Raw genomic sequence first — 21,927 nt, forward strand, 5'->3', positions numbered from 1 at the left:
TTCTATTAAGCAACTTTAGATAAATTTACTGTTTACAATGAAAAAATATTAAAATGTTGATATATATTTTTGTTATAGTTCAGTTTACTACTTATTCTTATCATAACGCTAAGTACCTTGAAAAAGCATGTCGTCTTTAAAATAACACAAGAAAACCTGACATGCAACCATCTTGTATGTACTGCCTCCATTTGACACAACAAAGCCTTTTTCCCTCTTCAAACAGAGAACCTCAATCCTCCATCTCAGGTTCCAGCATGATCAAATTTGCACTTCAAAACATTGTATCCTTTTAATCAGCTATTGTGCATGCCCAGTCAACCACTGCAGACACTCTGAGCCAAATCTCACCATGAAGCGCACAAAGCTATCTTTGATTATACGCCGGCCCATGGGGAAACTTTATCAAACTGCTCTCACTACCTACGGAACGGCCAGAGAGAAGAAGGGACTGACTATTCCATCGCAAGGCCAAATTTCATTGCAGTCAAGAAAGCATGTCTTTGATCCAGATGCAAGCGCTTCTCTGGGTATACCAAACGTGCTGCCACTCCTGTCACCCAATCACATTCTTGTTTCCAACGCTTGGCATGATCCAAACTGCTGCTGGGGAAATCCAAGCAGGGGAGGTTTTTCAAGAAAGAAAAATGGCACAAGCGCTAAGAATCTTCAAGACGGTCCAGTCATTTTACAGGAGAGGCAAAAAACGTCCGTACTTAGAATTCTATTTTCTCAAAGGTCAAAACACTAAAATGGTTTTACAGTAAGCCGTTTGCCTATCAGTAACATAAATGGTTAGCATAATTTATTATTACAAATTATGCTATTGTACTCTTCATACATGGAGAGTTCATTTGCAAAAACAGATATGCATTTCCATTTAGATTTTTTTGTTTGTTACCATGTTCTACAGATATGACCCATGAAAATAACATCTAGTGATTTTATCAAGGAAGGATGGAATGACATTTTGATTACAGTAAAATATATATGCTTTTTGAGAATATTACTACTTTTGTCCTGGTATGGTAATGGTTGGGACCCAGTCTGAGTAGATGTAGAGTTGACTTAGGGATGGGCAATCGATTAAATTTTGATAATCCATCGTTGGGAGACTTAATGATTCATTTTGATTAATCGTTAACGTTTTATTATTACTATTACTAATCTGCATAAATAAACTAAACTTTAACAACATATAAACAAAAACCACTATAGAGCCACATCAGCCCGTTTCAGATTATAATGTGTTTAATGCAGCTTTGCGCACATTAGTTTATGTTTTACAGAAACTAAAACTAAGTGCTGAAAAAAAAACAGCTCTTTCCTTGTGCACTGATGCGGTCAGCTTCTGTCAGACTAAAGGACACAACTCAATGGAATATGAGTGTTCTTTCTGTGACAGAGGAATGTTGATGATGAAGATGGTGAGTCTGTTCTGTGCGTATGTTGAATTGGAGATGGTTCATGTTTCCAGAGATCAGACATGTGCTGGTTTAGCGCAGCTCTTTATTTAACATCATTTCACTCACTTTATTTATTTTGGTCACTTTATTTATTTTGGCTACTGTTGTGATGAAAAGACTAAAACATGTTTGTCTTTTGGATGAATGTGCATCGGAAGTACTGCGTATACATGCACCATGACGAAACCGGGATACTCAAAAAACCCGATCATAACCAGGATACTGATGTGCATGTAAACACACTCATTGAGTGGTACAGTGATCTCCAAGGCGGTTCCAGAGCCGAAACGTGGGACTGTGAGGAAGCAACTCCAGTGTTTGCGCCTGTCAGACACAGCCTCGTCTCCTTACGCTACGCACAGCAACCTACATTCGGTTTATTGATTAAAAATTAACATGATCAACGAAATTCTGAAAGATCAGTTATCATTTAGTCGACTAATCATGCCCATCCCTAATTTGGTCAGTTTCTAATCCTTGTTTAGTGCAAGTCTAGTTTCTGGTTTAATCCCAGTTTAGTCCCAATAATGATCTGGTGATTGTGTAAGTGTGCGCCCACCCCGAGCGTAAACTGCAAGCCCCAAATGACTTTTTAAAATGTCACTTATTTGTTTTTGCAAAAGAACTTGCTCACATAAGTCTTTTAAATCCTCAAAAAATAAAGAAAAGAGCATGCAGCACTCACCCATTTCATTGTCCGATTTATTGTCCATTTCGGTATCGGTGAGCGTGAGCGCCGAGTTGGAGCGGCTGGACAGGCATGACGAGTTCTGACCGGACTTTGGCCCCGATCCCCACAGAGCCATGGTGCGTTCAGGGGACACGGGCTCATGGTTCTCCCTGTAGTTGCCGAGGGGGTGGGACAATCCGGTCTCGGGGCATAGAGCCAGGCCCCTCCGAGCTGCGGCCGAGCGCTCGCAGAACCCAAGCTGCCTCAGAGAGAAGGTCTGCCCTGTCAATGACACCAGTTGTAAAGTTAACAAAGCGAGCAACAGCGTGCTTAATGGTGGAGAGCGGGGGGCACTTCAAAAAACACTTAACCTAAGAGCAGCAGAGGGAGGGAGGGGGTAATTGGGGAGTCTTAACAGCATCCTCCCAATCTACTTAGCGCCACACAACTGATCAAGATGCTAAAAACCACCACCATTAAAGTCAAATTAGGTTTGTTTCTAAGGGAACACAACAAGAAAGAGAAATATCGGATAGATAAGAGGTAAATTACATCTACAGCTATTCCTAAACACAAGTGAGATAGTAGGGCTGTGCCAATTTATCAGAATGGTTGTGATTAGTCGTCATCTACACAGACTCTAAAACACACGCCGAAAGAAAAAAACTATAACAAAGATGGTGTCATTATTAAACTGGCATAAAATGTTCAAAAATAGAATAAACTATTTTGATAATACTCTTGAAATGTAATATTTGTAGAAGCTTTTAGTCAGTAGATTTCCAAATTTAATAGGTTTAAATGTACAATAGAAATAATTCTTGACTTCTCTAGTAATTATTGACTTGACTACTGAAAATATAGTTTGTTGCAGCACTAAGAGATAAAACTGTCGACTGACCATTAACCAAGAGCTTAAAATTCAAGATAAATGAGAACACATTTTCCACTGGGCATCACATTAACTAAATATCATGTAATACAATCCATGTACTTTCAGTTTGTTCAACTGTTTATACACAAAAGAAAAATCAAAAGTCTCCTGCCTTTTAGGATTTCTCTATGGAAATGGAATAAGAATAGTGCGCCAGGCTTCACACGATGGTATCATAGCAGAGTAAACACACTCGGGCAGTTGGCCAACAAAAGTAAGCCCTGTCTGTCACATTAAGTAGCACACCAAACAACAACAAAATATTGGGCTCCTTTTCCTCCGACGTGTCATTCAAAAACATGGAGGCACATATTACTGTCAGCCAGCTGGTCCAGGTGACACTGAGAGCCTGATGGATTCCAAGTGACGAACCTCAATGTAAACTTAAGATGTTACAAATTAAACCTATATTTTATAAGCAAACATCAAAAAAGGGTCCCTAAAACACATATTTACGTTTCTCTATTCATTTAGTTTAGTTTATTCTTTATTTGTCAGGGACCATGTTCAAAGAGAAATTAAAATAGACTAACTAAATATGGGGAACTATTTGATGAGTATCTTTTATCTAATTTCTTAACATCTCAGCTTGGATACAAAAAGTTAAGCTTGTGTGAAAGTTGACAGTGCAAAACAAAAATAAAACATAAGAGAATACATTTGTTAATACAATGTTAAATTAAAATATTAACATTATTATGGTTCGATGAGCATTCTTGTCAACAATTTTAAAAAGAAAGGTGCTTCCTTGAGATTCTATGCATATGCACTTCAACTCACTGAGCCACAAAAATATCATAATTACATAGATTATCTGTACACTATAGCATGCAGAATTTAAAATAAATTAAATATTTCTGACTTCACCACAATGCTACATTCATAGTAAAGAGACCCCAATTAGGTTTAAGAGCACATTAAGGAGCGCAGATTTGTTTAATTGCGTGCCACTCGACTATCATTAAACTGAACAAAATATATAATTTATCAATTTTTGTAAGAGTCTAGTTATGCTGTATGAATATAACTTGCCTGTTTAGTCAATTTGTAAAAAATAATCAAATCTGTGCTCTGACTGCAGATATTTCATGTGTAAATAGGGAAAGGCTAAAAGTGGGAAATGCTAACATTTAGTGAACACCAGCAAGAAAATCCTGGCTTTCATGTTTATTGACTTGGGGATGTACGAGAGTGGTATTTTTCAGGAAACAAACATGGCTATGAGGGGGTGGGGGGGATTTAATTCCAAATGAAACTGGGCTGTCAAAATCAACAACAGTAGGCAGACAGTAGACAATTTTAGTCATTTCGATGTAACCATGAAACAAAGCTACAATTATAGATGCATTTTAATCGAATTATTACGGATACAGTATATATAACTTTCTATATTTGTATTATTATTATTTTTTGTTTAATCAAGTGCCATAATCATACGTATGCTTCAGTAAAATAATATAAAAAGTAAATTATTTTGAGAGCTATGTAAATAAGAGACCCGGCTCATGACTTGCTAATAACTTATTATAATTCTAATTATAATTTTAAAAGCAATATTATTATTAATTGGCAGCAATGATTTTAAAATGAGCTTTCAAAAAATATTATACACTTAATTTTGTTTTAAAATACCACAAAATGTCACTTGAAATACTGTCCTTAGGGCATTTTTGAAGCAGTTTTTTTCTGTCTGCAGGGTATTCTAGGAGGTGAAAAAGGAAAAAAAAAAAAGTAATAATTCCAAGAGATTGAATATTGTATTGTAAAATTAAACCCAGCAGCAGTTGAGCAGGCTAGACAGATAATGGAATGCTTGATTATATTTTATTATATTACATTTATTCAGATATTTACAGCAGTTGTACCCTCACTTACATCTCCTACAGAGTGAATATTTGCTCCTGCTCACCTGGTCGGCTGTATTCCGCGTTCTCCTTGTGGACCATCTCTTTGGCTCTGCCTCCAAATAGCATACGCGTGGGGTCATGGTCGAAGGCCTGGAGGGTCTCGCTGGAGCTGTAGGACTTCTGGGTGGGGACGCGACAAGGCCCCTCTGAAGCCTCCCCCCGGTCGGCCGAGGAGGTGGTGTAGCGCCTCTCCCTCTCCTGCTCCCTCTCACCGGCTCTCTCCCTCTCCTCTCTCTGGTTCTTTGACAGCGAGCAGAAAGGCCGCTGCTCCCTCACCCGTTCCATACTGCGTGCATGCTGGGTAACCGACGCTCCGCTCTCTCCCTCCGGATGGATTTGCGTTGGTTCTCGCGTGAATCTGAGCTTATGGGTGTGTTTCGGGGCCGGCTGCCTCTCCACGCGCTCTACCTAGACGCATAGAGACAGGGGAAAGGCAAAAGAAGCAGGTCAGATAACACTAATCCACAGGCTTCATCTTCAAAAGCACACACTTATCCCTTTCTCAAAGACTCACCTCCGTCCCCCGCCTTCCCCGCCTCCCCCGCCCTGAAACATCACCCGTGAACTCCCGCCACACATGACTTCCTCTCTTTAAAGATAGTTAAAGATAGGCACGTCCCCATTCAGGCTCGGGTGCTATTCACAATCGAGTTCAACCGAGTGAGTGGTGTTAAAAGTTTCAATGTTAAACAGCTGACAAAAGTAGAGAGACTTTCACCTGTTATAAGTTTTAGGCTGACGAAAAGTATTTGGGCATGTAAAAAATACTAAATAAATAAAATAAATATACTATAGCATTATTTCACTGAATTAAAAATGTGTATATTATAAAAAATATATATATAGGTGGTATGAAGACATAAAATTAACATATATTGATGCTGTTATTAGTCTATTTTCAGAAAATACTACATAGCAATCATAGCAGTAAAGGGGTGTTAGATAAAAAGGCTAGTTTCAAAGTGGTAGTGAAGAAACACAAAACATTATGCAAATGCAGTGATATGGTTCTCACAAAACTGTAATTGTTCTAAAATAGAGGTGGGAAGTATACTAAACAATGGATAATATCGCAATTGCAGTTTTGCTGATATAGATGATAGACATAATCTTGCATAATTAAAACAATAAAAATTACAAATAAAATGAACGAAACGTCTAGGGTAATCTTCCAAACAATGCCATCAAGTGATATTTCTGTCCTATTCTGGTTAATTTGATGGTCTATTCATGTTTTGTGCTAGACTTAAAACATTTGCAGACTTGTTTCAACACATTCCTCATGCGTTGTGAAAATATAGTCTAAATATTATGAAGATAATAAAAAAAAAAAATTGACATAATCATTTTTATCTACATCACGCGTCCCTATCTTGAAGTATTGTATCGCACGTTCAGTCTCACGCATTGCAGTTCAACGTATCATCAACTGTAACTTCACTTACAAGAATTAGCTGCTTCTTGGCTGTCATTGTATAACTAGCTATCACAATAATTCCGTAAATTAAGACCAATTAAGACAGACCAAAAAATCCCAGGGCTAAATTTGTTCTGCACTCATCATCCTTAATCCTTAGCATTTAGATACTTCAAACAACGTTCTAAGTATGGACCATATGAGTAAAATGAGTAATCCACATAACATATATATTTGGTGGAGTATGGATAGGGGCCCTGGTGTGTCAGTGTTTATTACAACCTATTTTCCGCTAGCTCCATAGACAGCCAGTACACTTTGATTAGTCTCTTGGCTCAGCTCTAAGACTAGAGTATCAGAATCTTTCTCTCCCCCAAATGATATCTACTTGGTTTCACGTCTAGCATCAAAACCTTCCAATGAATCCAGGATGTCGCACAGCAAGATAGCACTGGCCCGAGGGAAACTTCCCCCCAAAAAATGGCGCTGGAGCTGGTAGGATGCAGAGATAATGAAAATTGTAAAAACTGTTCTAGGCCTCTTCAACTTATTTGGCCCTGTTCCCTGTGAGTGGCTGGATACTATTTTGTTTCCCCAATGGGTTGAGATGCAATCAGCGCAGAAGACTCCTGTAACTCCTCGCACTTGTTTACAATGCCATAGGACATCTTAGTCGCATCTCGTCCCTCTCCAGAAATTGTACACATTTGTTACAATTGGCAGATATATGTACAGGATTAGTGCGGACGTCAGACTCTGGAACCTCCTTGATTACAATTCTGTTCCTTTATTGACTTGTAAAATAGTGCTGCACAACATACCGCAATCTATAGAGCAATTTGAGTTGCTGCTATTTTCAAATCATAAAGGCTGCATTTACTTAGAAATGTGAGATAATAGAATGTCCAAAAAAACAAAATATCCTGTATTTGTAAATCAGAGTTTAAACCTCTAGAAACAAATCCATTCATGAAATTCATGATATTCTTGAACTGGTTTATCAGTTCATGTCAGTCTTCTTTCAAATGTTAATGCTCCTGGAGTTGTTTACAATGTGCACTGTGAACAAAATCTTACTTTTTCGACATTCATCGCAAATTTAATCACTATTGCAATTCAATTGTAATCCAAAACCGCGCAGCACTATTGTAAAATGATCAACTATCCAAAACTAAGCTAACACTACACGTCATCTCCTCAACCACGCTGTAACCCCCTGCTATAAGAGGAATTAGATTTGTGTCGACTGTGATCCCTCCAGTGGCCAGGCATGTCCCCATAAAGTTTACTCTACGGACCGAGATGTCGTCTTTTTGGTAGCTCATCAAAGCCTTTTGCTGGAGCACAGTAGTAGCACAAGGCGACACCAGCAGTAGCATATGAGCATGCTACTTTAAATTATGCACAAAAGGTCAGCCGGGCTCTTGGGGCATATTCTCATGTGGGTAGGCAAGGTTTTAAGTTTCAAAAGGTTTAAGTACTGCACAAACAAAAGTGTTTGGAGCTGTGAGAACAGCCAGCCTGTCATGCCTTGATTAGGCTCAGTCTCCCTTTAGTTACTCCACTGAGAGCAGCCTAGTGTCTACAAAGTGACACAGACACAAGACAGGCCAAGTAATGATGTTTAAAAATGGGAGGGGAGAGACCGTGGATGATTTAGAGGGGTGTTTGTTCCATGTACTGTTTTCTGGCATCATTTGCTTCAATGTTCTCTTTTTACCTTTGATTGCTAGACTGATTTGTGACAGTCAGTCACCCATGACCAGTGAGAAGAACAGTTGACTCTGCAAACTGAGTGTCACCCAAAGGTCCTCTGGCGAGCCACTCAGCCAGTGTAACAGACAGTTCATGATCTACGCCGCGAGGCTTCACACTCATTCCAACGATTCCCAGTCTGCACCTCCATAGTCCCCCAGATACACACTGTCCTACACCTCTGCACATCTCTCAGCCAAAAACACATAAACCATCTGTCTAATACAGTGCACACGGAATGTGTCCAAGTCAACAGTCCCTTCAGTGCAGATGCATGGGTTTCAGGGAAATGAGATTTACTTTACTTTCATGTCAGACATGCGCTTGTCACTGTTTTTTCATCTGAGATGAAAGACATGAGTTTCAAGCACTGGAGGTTATGACCAAAAAGATGAGCATCCTTTCAAGATGTCTTGACAAGTCTTTTATTTTTCAGAGCTAATTAAACAAGCAAACAGCATTGCATTTGTTTATGATCAAATATGTTCAGATGATACTTGAATGCACCAAAACTAAATGAGCTCTTTTGATTGCTCAGTAGTTCAGCAAATGGACATAGGGTTTTATAGATGCCAGTATATATTTGTACAGCAATAGCAATAATTGGGACACAGAATCTGTACACAGCAGAGCAATAAAACTTCGAGAAGAAATGGCTTGGAGTCTGTTCTTGCCTGGGGTTTCATTATTTTGTATAGCTTATTTTAGGCTGTTTGGTGAACAAGATTTATCAGAACTCAACTGATACAAAAGAAAAACTGTACAGGACATAATAAGAACATATAGTCAAAAGTTGAGGCTACATTCTCAGCCATGTATTATGAATTAATTTTGATTTGATTTAAAAATACTTAAACACTTATATAATCAACATTTAAGAACTTTTTCTCAGGCAAATTCAAATTACTTCCTGAAAGCTACTCGGAATAATTGTAATTGATAATGACACTGGCCTTCACAACAGAAAAACAGGAGCCTAACAAATCTGGCACAGGGTGGCTTACACAAAGCCCACAAAGCATTTCTGCAGCAACAGAGGTAGCCACTGCAGACCAGAATGCTGAAATGGCAACTCTCCTCTAAGTCTTTGTCGAGTAATTATATTTCCATGGGGCTTTTGTAAATACCGGCTCGGATCTCTCTGTCAGTGACCTCTGTAAATAAAAGTAATAAAGAGCGCACTTGTGTCCCTCCAAGACATTCCCACCTGTCACGAATGGTAGCCACCCTTTGCTGTAGAGGAGGAATTATGTTTTATTTTGTATTTTTCATAATACTTTTGGACATAGAAGTCTCACGCATTTCTCAGTTAATCTTAAAATAACAGATACTGCAAATATAACTTGTTGGAGAAAATAAACAAGAAAGGAAGTAATTTTAACAACAGATGCAGCATAACAATATGGATTATACAGAGAGTGATGGCATAGGCAATCCATATTTGAATCATTTTATTTAATATGATCTTTGAAGTAAAATGTCACTTACTGACTCTGCTGATAAAAGGGATTGATTCAATATTAAACATGGTTATTTTTGTATATTTATGACAATACAACAAGCATTAGGTATAATTTGTTTTTATTCACCATAGTCTCCCCTAACACACTATGTTTTCTTGTGTAAGCAATTGTAGATGAAATGAATATAAAGTCTGCTATAGGTGTATAAGATAAAATAATATTAAAATGTTTTTAAAAAAGGAAGAAATTATAAGTACAGAAATTATTACAGTGAGACCAGAGAGGCTGCAGATGCTTTAGAAATGGGCAGGAGAACTTCTGAGTTCTATGCCTCGTGCTGATACTAATCTATAAAACAAAAATTGAAACTATATACTCAGTTGAAACAACAAAATGGGACAAACTTGGGCCTGTCCTAAAATGTTTTAAAATGCAGTCTTTATCATAATATATATTTATGTATTTATTGCCAATGTCACTTCATTTTATTAGGTCTAATTTAACACAAAAATTACATAAATAAAAGTTCCAACAAATATATAAACAAAGGTGAATAGACAGAAAACCCTATTCTTTTCCACAACCACATAAAAAGTGATTTTCTCTTGAAAATGACATTCTATTTTATCTTCACTGTAGTATCATGTCTTTTTCATAGTATTGATATCAAGTTTGAAAATGTTAAGGTAATAATAATTAATTTTATTCATAATGCACGTAACATTATCCTTGCAAATCTCAGAGTGAATAGTGAACCATTCCTAAAAGCAGAGTTAAAACAGATGGATAAAATAGTCAGCTATTCAGCCACAAGGCTGATTGAATAAAAATGTCTTAAACTGTTTTTTAGGAGTACACTCTCAGTGGAGCCCTAAGGTGTTCAGGGAGGGGGTTCCAGAGCCAGGGGGCTGCCGCAGAGAAAGCCCGGTCTCCCATGGTGCGGAGCCTGGTTTCGGGTGAACGGAGGCAGTGACTGTCCGTGCTGGGTCCTCGGGTGAAGGTGTAGGGGGTCTGGAGCTCAGGTAGGCTGGGGCAATAGACTAGTTTTCAAGAAGGAGACGAGGATTATTAAAAGAGAGGCTATCAAACTTCTATGGGGTATTAATGGCCAACATATTACATACATTTTGATCACCACGTTACCTTTTATAGTTTGCTCTGTAAGTATTGGACAGAATTGCACTGCTAACCATAAGGAAGGTTCAAGTAGGACCCAGGAGAGTTCGCTGGATGCTTGGATCACACATCAAACGTCTTCTGGCATGTTTTAGATGAGAGAACGTAACATGGTAGAAAGCTACAAAGAGTAAATTTTTCATAATACCTCGTCAATATAAATTTGGTCATTTCTGCAAATACAAGTTAGTCGACTAACCAAAAAAATCCATATGGGGCCGTCGCTCTCAGAATCGCACTGCTAACTGTAAGGAGAAGGGTATGAACAGGGCCCGGAAGAGATGAATGGATGACATAAAACCTCTTCAGGCATATTTTTGATAAGGGAATAAGATTATAACATGTTAGAAAGCTCCAAAAAGTCAACTTTGAAAAACTTTCTTTAGACATGAGTAAAATAAACTCTGCTTTTGCCTGGGAAAACAAATCAAAACATGGGTTGAAGCTCATAAAGACCCATTTGCATAGTATGTCTCCTTTAAGTACCCCCGCCTCCACTGGGTTCCCCCTTCGTCTCGTCTTCTTGTTGTTGGCTATTTGCCGGAGCAGGGATCAGGCGTCTCTCAGCCAAAGGGAGCGGTGAGAGTGGTGGATGGAGCTGGTGGAGATCCGCTGCTGCTCCCTTTAACACAGCCGGCACCGCCAACAATAGCCCCCCCCCCTCCTCTGACAGCTTTGCATAATTCATTCTGCCCGCTCTCTCCCTCTCCTCACTGCCGCTCCTCTTACTTCGGAATCAAACTAGCAATCTTTACATATATCAATTATTGCAGTGTGATTTGTTTTAACAGCATGGTAACCTGCATTTCATATGACATTTTGTTCCCCTGTTGTAATTGCCCAGGATCCTGAATACATTCTTCTCCAATACTTTATAAAGATGTGAGTCTGGCCACCGACTGTAGCTCTCCAAGTTCAGATGGGCAGCTGCCAATCAGGGACATGCCCGGTCCGTGAAGGAAGTAAAAAGAAAAATATCACAGAAGACTGAAAAACAAAAGATACTTATGAAGGAATAGCAATTTACTTACAAGGCAAATGGATAAATATTGACCAGACAAAATATCTCTGAACTAACCATTTGGAAAACAAAGCCTAGATAAATCCCTGCATACTTCCATTCAATTAAGACCAAATTTGATGGATAGAAATTTGAAAAGCACATCATTTTGCAGATAAAATGAATAGGTCTGGTTTCACAATAGAATTTGAGAAAATCTTCCTCTCCTCTTTCAGTTCCCTCCAGCGGCAGTTGGAAGAACAGAGAGGAAGGGAGAGACAGGGCTGAGTTCCATCAGATACTGCCTGTTTTCTCCCTGTCACCAGTGATTCCACAGACACACCAGTGTTTGTCTACAGCATGGTGCCCAGACTCACAGTCCTGGATGCCATCTGAACCAGATTGTGTCCCTTCTTTATCCTGGGCTCATGACTCAAATCTCCAGGCTGCAACAAGCGAGCGCAAAACCATTAGCTAAAAATACACAACATCCTACAAAGGAATAATGAACTATCATGTTTTTTAAATATTCTTTTTGATTGTTATTAAGTAATCAGGTAAGTAAGAATTTATACCTGTACACGTTTTGGCTCAAATTGTTTAAATGTCAAACTTCTGTTTAGGGCTGATTGGTTTATGGTATCTTAGTCAATTTAAATTATAAAGGTTTACATGGGAAAACATTAAAAATTAAGATTAAACTAATGATTCACAAGTAAATCTTAATAAAAACAGTTTTGTAATAGAGTAAAAAAAAGCTATGGCAAATCCTTATAATGTGGATTTAAAGGTGTTGTATCTAATTTCTACTGTCAAGTTCAATTTAAAGAGTTTGCAGTAGTTTCTTACTTGTTCATACATTTCGAGCATCCTAATTATTCACCATGAGTTTAGCTCTTTTAGCTCTTTTTATAACCCCTCCGAATTTTGCCATGTTCAAGCTAGTATGCCGAGATGCACTTCTTGATAATAAAACACTTTCAAATTAGATGCAAACAGCACGATGTAAACTTGTTTTGACCTCAAAAGCTGCTTGAGACGTAGGAGATATATCAAAAATGTATAATATTACACTTATTATTCTATTTATGCAAAATCAGAATACTGGAGTATAATCTATAGAGTATTAAAAATGACAGCAAAAAAAAAAGCAAGCAAAAAAAACTGAAACGTCTAGTGTAATCTTCCAAACGAGTTTAAAGTGTATAAAGTGATGTGCCTGCCCTTTTGTGGTTAATTTTACGGTCCATTCATTTCTACCTGATGCTCCACTTTAATAGCACCTGCGTACGTATATATTTGGCAGAGAGAAAGTTGCAGCCCTCAGATGATGAAACCCCTCTCCTTGCTAAGTGTCTGGTCCTGACGTTCGCCTCAGAATATGCACAAGTGGGCTAAGTGATGCAAATCTGTGATAGAGCCACTTCAGATTATCCTCTGCACATGGCGCTCCAATCTCCATCCCTCATCGTCACAGCACATTTAGTCAAACAAAGTCAGTGTGCGCACATAACCAAACGTCGGGAAGCCCACATCTGTTTTACTGCCAAGCTGTCATGTGTTCTTGTGCAAAAGCAATGTCTTGTACTATTTTCTCTTTTATTGCACATGTAACAATAACAAAATGACTTTCGCTCCTGAGTACAACATAATAGGCTGAACAGGGAAGTTTACAAATAACTCAAATGGTCTAACAGTGGCAGTAGTTTGAGGCACACTCAAAATCGGATTATTACCAGATTTTTGGAGTTATAAGATTGTTAAAAGGGCAAGTAAATTGCTAAATCTGATACATGTAACCTGATTTCTTTCTGATCATGGCCCCTGAGATTACTTACACCATATTTTTCTATTTGCTGGTCATTTAAATAATCTAAAAAGTCCAGAAATCAGATAGTAATCAGAGTTTGGTGTGGCAGTTGAAGCCTGTGTCATTTCAAGATGTGGCCATACTAAGGTAGTATGCAACTAAAAGATTCCGTAATCTTTCTACCACAATCTGAAACAGCAATAGAAGGTTAATAACAGCCTTCATATGGTTGCAGCCTTCATCTGTATCCAAGACTAGCAGTACTATCAGAACAAGCGCTCCCTCCCATAAAACTCCCAATTACACAAGGCAGTCTTAACTCAGTGGAAGCCGTTTGCTCAAATTGGAATCGCAACTGTGTTATTTTACACTGGGGTGTCCGAGGATGTAATAATCTTTGTTCTTTATGTATAGTCTGTTAATTGAGAATACAAATTCTGCAATACAGAATCAACAACTGTCACCCAGTGCCGCTTACTCATAATGAATACACTCCATGCTGAGCGAAAAATAAAATCAACCTGCGCAGACCTTTGGCAATTCACACACAAATCCATGATCGACCCATTGTTACGGAAATGAATTAAATTGTAGCAAAGGCACTGCTGCATTGTAATGAAGATACAGAGCAATCACAGCACACTGCAGGTGAATGGGAATGGGATTCCACATTTTCATAAAATGTTGGCTGAATTATATTGTTAAAATGACACGATTTAAGTTCAAAAGAGCAGCTTTTAATTACAAGCGCGGGTTCAGACGTAAGTGCTGCTGACGTTGTAATCTGCTCACTTTATTGTTGCACTAGTGTAGAGAGTCTGTCAACAAAGCAAACAGAAAGGCTGCTGAAAATCATTACTACATTTGAAATGCAGGGAGCATACAACCAGATAAAAATTCTAACACAGGGAATGGTTCTAAAATGCTGATATTGAGTGTCATTCAAACGTATTTCACAGTATACTGTTCGGCAAACTAACCCTCCCCTATTTTCTGTGCATGCAGAGATGTCATAAACACAACAATCATAATAGCAGTACTGGTATATGGAGAGGCCTGATACTACAATGGGATACTTCACTGGTGTCAAGAAAAATCTACAAACACATATGAGAATAAAACTGCTATTTGATGCAGTATTATCTACACCAATTTTAATATTAATGTAATGTGAGTCAAACAATAAAGGGATTAGAAATAGACCCACAAACTGAAACTGCATGCATATATAAGCATGTGCACATTATATAGAATAATATATCAACATAAGTTTGTCTTTAGGCACATAGCAATCATGTATAGAGAAAATAGTTGGTTTTATTCTCCAGTTGTCAGCGTTTTAAAGTATCTAAATGTATGTAGGTCATGATGGCACACTAACTGAATACTGAGAGACTGCGGGCCTTATTAAAGAAACATCAATCCCAAATTCACCAACACCACACAGCTCCCTCTCCTGACGGAATCGAAGTGGAGTGAGCGTTCTATAGCTTTTAGTTGTGACCAATTTGTCAGAGCACCGCCGAGTCAACTGCTGACCTACCAGCGCATTGATTTGGAATGCGAAGGTTTTACATTCTCCAGCCTGTCCCGGTATTCAATATTTTTCCCATCTGACAATAACTGCGAGGAGAAGTGTTGCTGACTAGCTTCCCACACGAACCGGAGCACTGGCCTCTTCGCTGCAACCCTGTGGCGCTGGGTATCAGAGGTTGCGTCAACTGAATTATTGAGGCCGTCAACCAAGTCCATCGACAAGCATAGCTGACGCCCTGCTCCCCACTGGGCTGTCTACAGGCCACAAAAGAGCTGACCTGAGGCACATGGCAGGTCCAAGCCATTCTCCCAATCCATCAGGCTCTAATATTGCTTTTGTGAGCTTTTAACAAGACAGCACGACAGACACAAATTTTGTGTTCAAAAATGTTTGCAAAGCATTTTCATATTATTCTCTTTTTGCTGTGGTTTTATCATTTTGTAAATGCATTACACAATTACACAATATTGTATAAGTGCAGTAAGGTTGCCAAATGATCTGAAAGTACCTAATATATTCTAATTTGCCTTACAAAAATTAAATACACTAAAGTAACTGTTTAAATGGCATGTAGCCTAGAATCAATTATTCCTATCTTAACATGCTATGAGAAGAAATAACCATAATTTTACAGTAAGTTAATTGTAAAAGGTCTAATAACTTCTACAGAACTGAGAGGTCCCGCCTCTTCAGAATGGCATTGTGTTTTTATTATTAACAAAGGGTTACGTGGTATATTCAAGCCCTACATGTATAACTCAGAGTCACAAGTAAGCACCAGAAACTGGACAGGAATAGGGGTTATGTGAAAGCAGAATTTTTCTAAACATGCATATATCAATCAGAAATACAACTTAACTATGATAATAATGGGGGAACATAGATTTAAAGCTCATAAAAATGATTTTTACAATATGTCACCTTTAAAAATATTGCAGGAATATTTTTATTCTGTTCTTATTACGACACAGCTCAACATATGTCTTTTTGACTTTCCACCAACAGGCAAAGCTAGCAGAAAAACCTTGAATAGCTCCAGAGTGTTGCCCAGTGCCCACACCTCACTCTTGCCACTTGGTCATGACCCACAAAGTCCAGTGGAGCATGTAGGGTCATAAATGTTAATCTGTGGGTTACAACGGAGCGGAGTGTTGCGGTTCCCTGGCCTAGCCGAACCAGCAGGACAGAATGCTGTGGAGAATGGCAGCCGGCTTTCATCTCAACACGCTTTAACTACAGCAGTCAAAATTGCACCAAAAACTACTAGCTACTGGTTCAGTACTGGTTTGGGTTACTTTTAGTCTTGTGAAGACGCAAACATGATATTACAAACAACATATCAACACAGGGCAAATGCAATGAGGTACAGAAATCTCCTTATGTTCTACACAACACATTAGGTCATGCAGAGTAGCAGCCATAAGGTGTGCTATATTGACGCTCTACTGAGAACACTTCTTCTCTAATTTCCATCTCTAAGTTCAATCCAAATTCACCCACAGATGGTGGAGGAGAGTCTATCATCAACATCACCTGTATTATCACAGACTGTATTTTCATAGGAGAATTTGGAAAGCACAGCAGCCTATAGAGATCAAATGTATTCTGCACAAAAGTGGGTCAAACATCCTGTATGTAGTGACGTTTAAAGTCATTAACAATAAAAATATGTTTAAAAAATAATGCTAAATAACAAAATACTGACATTTTCAGTCAAGTCAAGGTAGCCCAATTTTGCAAATTTTTCTTAATCAGATAATTATGGCTTTAAGGGTCCTTTACTCAAGATTTGGTGCTCTTGTGGTTATGTCTTTAGTGGAGTAGGGAAGCCAGAACTCCATAACAAACAACAAAAAACAAGTGAGGTTTTAATTAATATTATTTTATCAAGCCAATTCAAATCGCTGATAACACATTAAATATATGAAGTTGATTATAAGTACTTATTGCCTTGACTTCCTTTAATGCAAACCTTTATTGTCTGCCTGTGAAGGATAAAAGGATAAAAGTGCTTAATAAAATTACCTCTCTCATGTTAGTTGCTCTAAAAAAGATTGCAATCATTAATCCATTATTCTTCTCATTTAAAATCACAGAAGTACTACATTCAGTTCGAAGCGTCATGTAAAAAAATAACTGTACATAGCCGCTATACTTCCATTTCTCCTTCTTTATGGCATTTTACTTCTTTTTTTTTTTTCTCCTTTTGGTGCCGCATACAATGTAGTTAAGGACCCCAGCGGTAATGCATCACATGCTGTCACTAAATATCCCTTCTCTAAGCACATTTCAAGAGCACGCATTCTCCTCCTCCTAAAACCTTAGGGTGACTTTCAACAATAATTTGGCATGGTGCTGAATTTCTGCTATCTATGTATCATATCACTTCTTTATTATCACGTACTCATGGCTGAACAAACGGACATTTGGCGATTGGAGTTCCAGCCGTTGTTCTTTTGCATTTTAAAGACCTTCAAAGCTTCACGGGCCACGGCGAGGCTTAGGTTTCCACACAGACTATTTATCATGATGTCTGCCAGTACGCAAGGGAGCTGAAGGAAAATGTAGCACAGGTCACAGACAAGGGAGTGTGTCGACAATAGCTATGCAGGCTTGTGTGTGTACGTGCTAATAGTAACAGATTAGAGGGCAGCAATTATGTAAAGCAAATATGACACGCGAGCCATCCGCCGAGCCGTGGGAACTGTGCAGAGTTTGTCGGGCTGCATTAACCTTCACGTGTTTGCCTGGACCGCTCTGATATCCATATCAAATGTTATAATTTATAAGGTCACCGGCAGCCACAGTGGGACAGTAATAAGCGAGTATATTTTAGTGCATCTCCCAGTGCTTCAGAACAAGTCGTTTTGATATAAGAAGAGGAGTCATTATGATTACAATATGTACAAGTGTTTAAGGCAAGATTGATCCCTAAAGGAAACATGTCGTTATTAAAATCACCACTGGAATAGTAAAAAGGGAAAAGATTAAAGTGTATAAATCATGGGATTACGTTGTTGGGTACAAAGTTTATTAACATTCAGATTCAATTAAATTATTTCAAGAAAAATAAAGTCAGCAACATATAACAAAGCATTCAAAACATTATCATCGCAAAAATTGAGCAGTCTAGTTTAAGAAACAAGATAAGAAAAAAAGTCACAGAGTTACAGAGTGAATACTTAAGTACACCTTTTCAGGATACCACTGTGCAAATGTGTGGACAGGCTATTATTCACCAGAGCACTGTTATCATAGAGCTTTTTCCACTAAAAACACGCGGCATTTATCAAAGATTGTGGTGTAGTCACTCAGAGCTTTCCTCGAACAGCTACGTGAGTCTTTGTGGTATACATGCATGTTTCATAGAATCACATTTGCCTGCTACTCTTTGTCGTCAGGTGTCACCCCGGAAGCCAGTCCCATACTGACCCGGTAGCCTTTTACTGAGTCCGATGCCCTTCCTATTAGCCCCCATAGTAGAGGAGCATAATAACAGAATTTGCAATGAATTCCTCTCCAGCAACAGAAATATAAATACTATAAAAGGACATTTGCACATCGACCTTCTGGAGCTTTTGTTTTTGTTGTTTCATTTACCCTTATAGTTAATTGTATGCACTTTTATATTTTCAGCTCATTAGCTCCTGATTTCACTGGTAGTGATCAGTAATTTGGCATTACTAATGAAGCACAGCATAGTCAAAGCTATGCAACATTATCACCAAATTACACAAAATTCTCTGTATATAGTGCAACCCCCAAACACGAAGCCTGGAACACAAAATAACAAAAAAATAACACATTTCTGAGTTTGCTTGAACATCTGTTGTTGACTAGTTGAATGGACAGTTTAAATGAAAGTGGGATAAGACTGTTCCTCAGAAAGATTCTCAGGATCAATAATAGTGATACATTAACAACTTATACATTATAACTATTTAAACTACATCCTTCATGTCACAAGCAGAAGAATTTCCTTTAGATTAAACATTGAGATACAAGGGGGCAGACACAGAGTAAGAAAGAGACAATGGACTCAACTTCTCCAGTTCCTCAAAGCACTCAGCACCAAATGCATGAATCAATTTATGCCGACAGATAGACTTGTCCTTCTGGGCTATCATATGGACGTGCAGTGTGTGTATTTGCAGATTGTGTGTAGCCTGGGTGATGCGACACTGAAATCCTATCGCTCTCGTCTTTGAGTTAAGTCACTGACACAAGTCGCATGAGTGGGTTATGATATAATTAATATAAAGGAGATGAGTCAAAGCTAATTTTTCAATCAGGGGTTTTCAGTAGTATAGAAAAAAGACTAAATCTGATTTTACAAAATTGCAGAGTACACATCTATCTTGCAGTTGTCATACTGGGACTTCATACTGATGTCATAAATACAGCCTTAAAGATGTGAGGGCACATGTCCCACGGAGGCTCAGTGGAGCTGTACAGCACCACATAGAAGCGTACACTTAGCTGGTAGGCGATTCTAACAGTAAATAAAAAGGATGGACATAAAGCATTGTATGAGTTACTTTCACAATGTGGACAATGGCCATGACACTACCTTTGAGGGATAATGTCCTGATGAGGTGAGAGGTGATACACGCTGAGAAAGGTTAAGTTCCCACACTCACTGGAGGTAAATATTACCAGCATGCAATGGTGAGCTGACTGGTAATTTACCTGCAATAACATTATGTGGATTACAACAAGTATGCTTTGTATACAAACTACAATAGTGACACTATTTGTACGTAAAACAACCCAACTACACGTTATAATGTGTTACTCAAATCTCGCATCGCCTCAAACCTATAGATAGCCTAGTCCTTATGATAATAAATCACGATTTTCCTTACGCATTGAAATATAAGAAGAAAGCGTGGCATGGGCAAGGAAAAGTAAATTTAACTGTAATGCAGTTCTCAATATCTGTCGTTTAATGATAACCCAATACGCTTTCACAAAATGACACTGGATGTGTATGGAACAACGATGTGCACCACATTAAACTCCAACGCCATATCCTCAGCATATGAAGTAAAACAGATGGATACATAGTGTGAGTAAAGATTATTTAATCAAAATACTGACCTGCTAGTAGCTGTCGCGGTCTTGTCCGAGGCAGCGTGCATAAACTTCCAGCAGTGCGCGTATCCAAACTTGGAAAGCTCACGAGTACAATCACCGTGGCGTTACTCAATTCGGCGCAATTAGTCCGGAGAGTTTTACGAAAATATCCAAAGAAAGACCCACAATCCCGAGCATTCACTGTTGTAAACGTGCACGGATGCCTTCTCCAGCTGCCTGCTCCGCGTCACGCTCCAAACCTACCCAGAGAGCTCCGGCGCGAATACATCCACCGCCGCTGCAGTCAGTGGTCCTTTTGTGGAGGTAAAACGGAGATGCTGTCGGCTGGATGTGCGCTTCAAAGTGTGCGTGGAAAGATGTACCAGCAGCAGCTCCACAGCCGCTCTGCCTCTGCTGCTCCTCTCGTGTCCGCGCTGCGCTGGTGAGGGGAGATACTGCGCATGGATCCCGTGGCTTCGCTCGGCGTTTCTCCTGGTCTCTCTCTGCCTATCAGCTCTGTCAGCCTCCGTGGTCTAGGCCAAAAAGAAGAGAGGCATGAATGGATACGACCTAGCGCCGGTGAGCAACATGTCACCGCCACCACTGCGTAAGGACATAATTAACTAGAACCCAGCTGAACAAAACGTGCTCGACTCCCTCTCCAAGTTTTTAGTTGAATCATTTTTTTTAAGTCTGGGGGCACAACTATGCAAAAAAAACGAAACAAGTTAGAATCCACATCTATAATTGGTTCAGTCCCTTACTCAAACCAAGAGCGAATATGGAGCAAAAGTGTTTTAGCATTTCACTTGGTGCTCGTGCGTATCTATCTAAACTAAGGCTGTGTTTTGGTGGAAAAAAGTACTTCTCACATTCAATTAAACCTATGGACAATTTAGATATTTAGCTTACATGTTGAACAGTATGACCACCAGCCCAACAAGCCTAGCTACATCAGGTCGAGCACTTAATGGCACGTGGCTAGACAGGCTAATATATAGATTTAAGGCTAATGGCGCACATCTGGAAACCTCTGGCTCCTGCTGTATTATGTTGAATTTATAAAGCTAAAGGCGAATGATTGCCTCTCCACAGAAAGCACAGACATTAAAGTATAAGTCTACCACGTCCAACCAGTCTGTAGTTCGTTCTTTATCCTTCAGCTCCCCTAAAAAGCGGAGCACGAGGCAGCGCGAGCGCCGGTGTGTTCATGCATTTCACAGGCGCGTTCAGGTGATGTTGGGAGCTAGGATTTTCAAGATCTTTCTGCGCAAATGGAGGTGGAGACCAGGTAAGAAGTCTATGAAGTTCTTTGTCTTCACTGTGGGGCATAAACTAACTGAATTTATATTAGGCAAAGTAATTACTTAGGGTGACATGGCCCCTATTTACCCGGGACAGTCCCAGTTTTGTCCCCTGTGTCCCCTGTCCCAACAAATTTAGACTTTGACTTCGACTTTGACAAACTTTATTGATCCGCAAGCGAAATTCATTATGACACAGTAGCTCACACATCACAATATAATATAATAACAAAGAGTGAAAATATAAATGGTAAAAAATTCTAAGTAAGTAGCTAAAAAGATAGCAAGAGACAATTGTGAAATAAGTTTTATTATTATAAATGTAAATGTAGAAGTCAAAATAAAACTGAAATAGTAATAAAATATGAATCACAGCTTTGGTACATCAGTTTGTGTTGTGTAGTTGTAGGGA

At 38.9% G+C, this 21,927-nt stretch overlaps 1 protein-coding gene across 1 annotated transcript in view; it reads right to left on the reverse strand.

The window, feature by feature from the left end:
- The window catches only part of si:dkey-237h12.3 (teneurin-3), a 338,669-nt gene extending 317,295 nt beyond the window's left edge, over positions 1-21,374 (reverse strand). The window contains 4 exon segments of the mRNA XM_055159618.1: positions 2,152-2,418; positions 4,980-5,385; positions 20,236-20,744; positions 21,124-21,374. Coding sequence (XP_055015593.1) covers positions 2,152-2,418; positions 4,980-5,262 — 550 coding nt within the window. The 5' untranslated portion in view covers positions 5,263-5,385; positions 20,236-20,744; positions 21,124-21,374.
- Positions 21,375-21,927: the final 553 nt, after the last annotated feature.

Source organism: Boleophthalmus pectinirostris, unplaced genomic scaffold (genome assembly GCF_026225935.1).
Source record: "Boleophthalmus pectinirostris isolate CB_2022bp ecotype Guang Dong unplaced genomic scaffold, ASM2622593v1 HiC_scaffold_23, whole genome shotgun sequence".
Taxonomy (NCBI): Eukaryota; Metazoa; Chordata; class Actinopteri; order Gobiiformes; family Gobiidae; genus Boleophthalmus; species Boleophthalmus pectinirostris.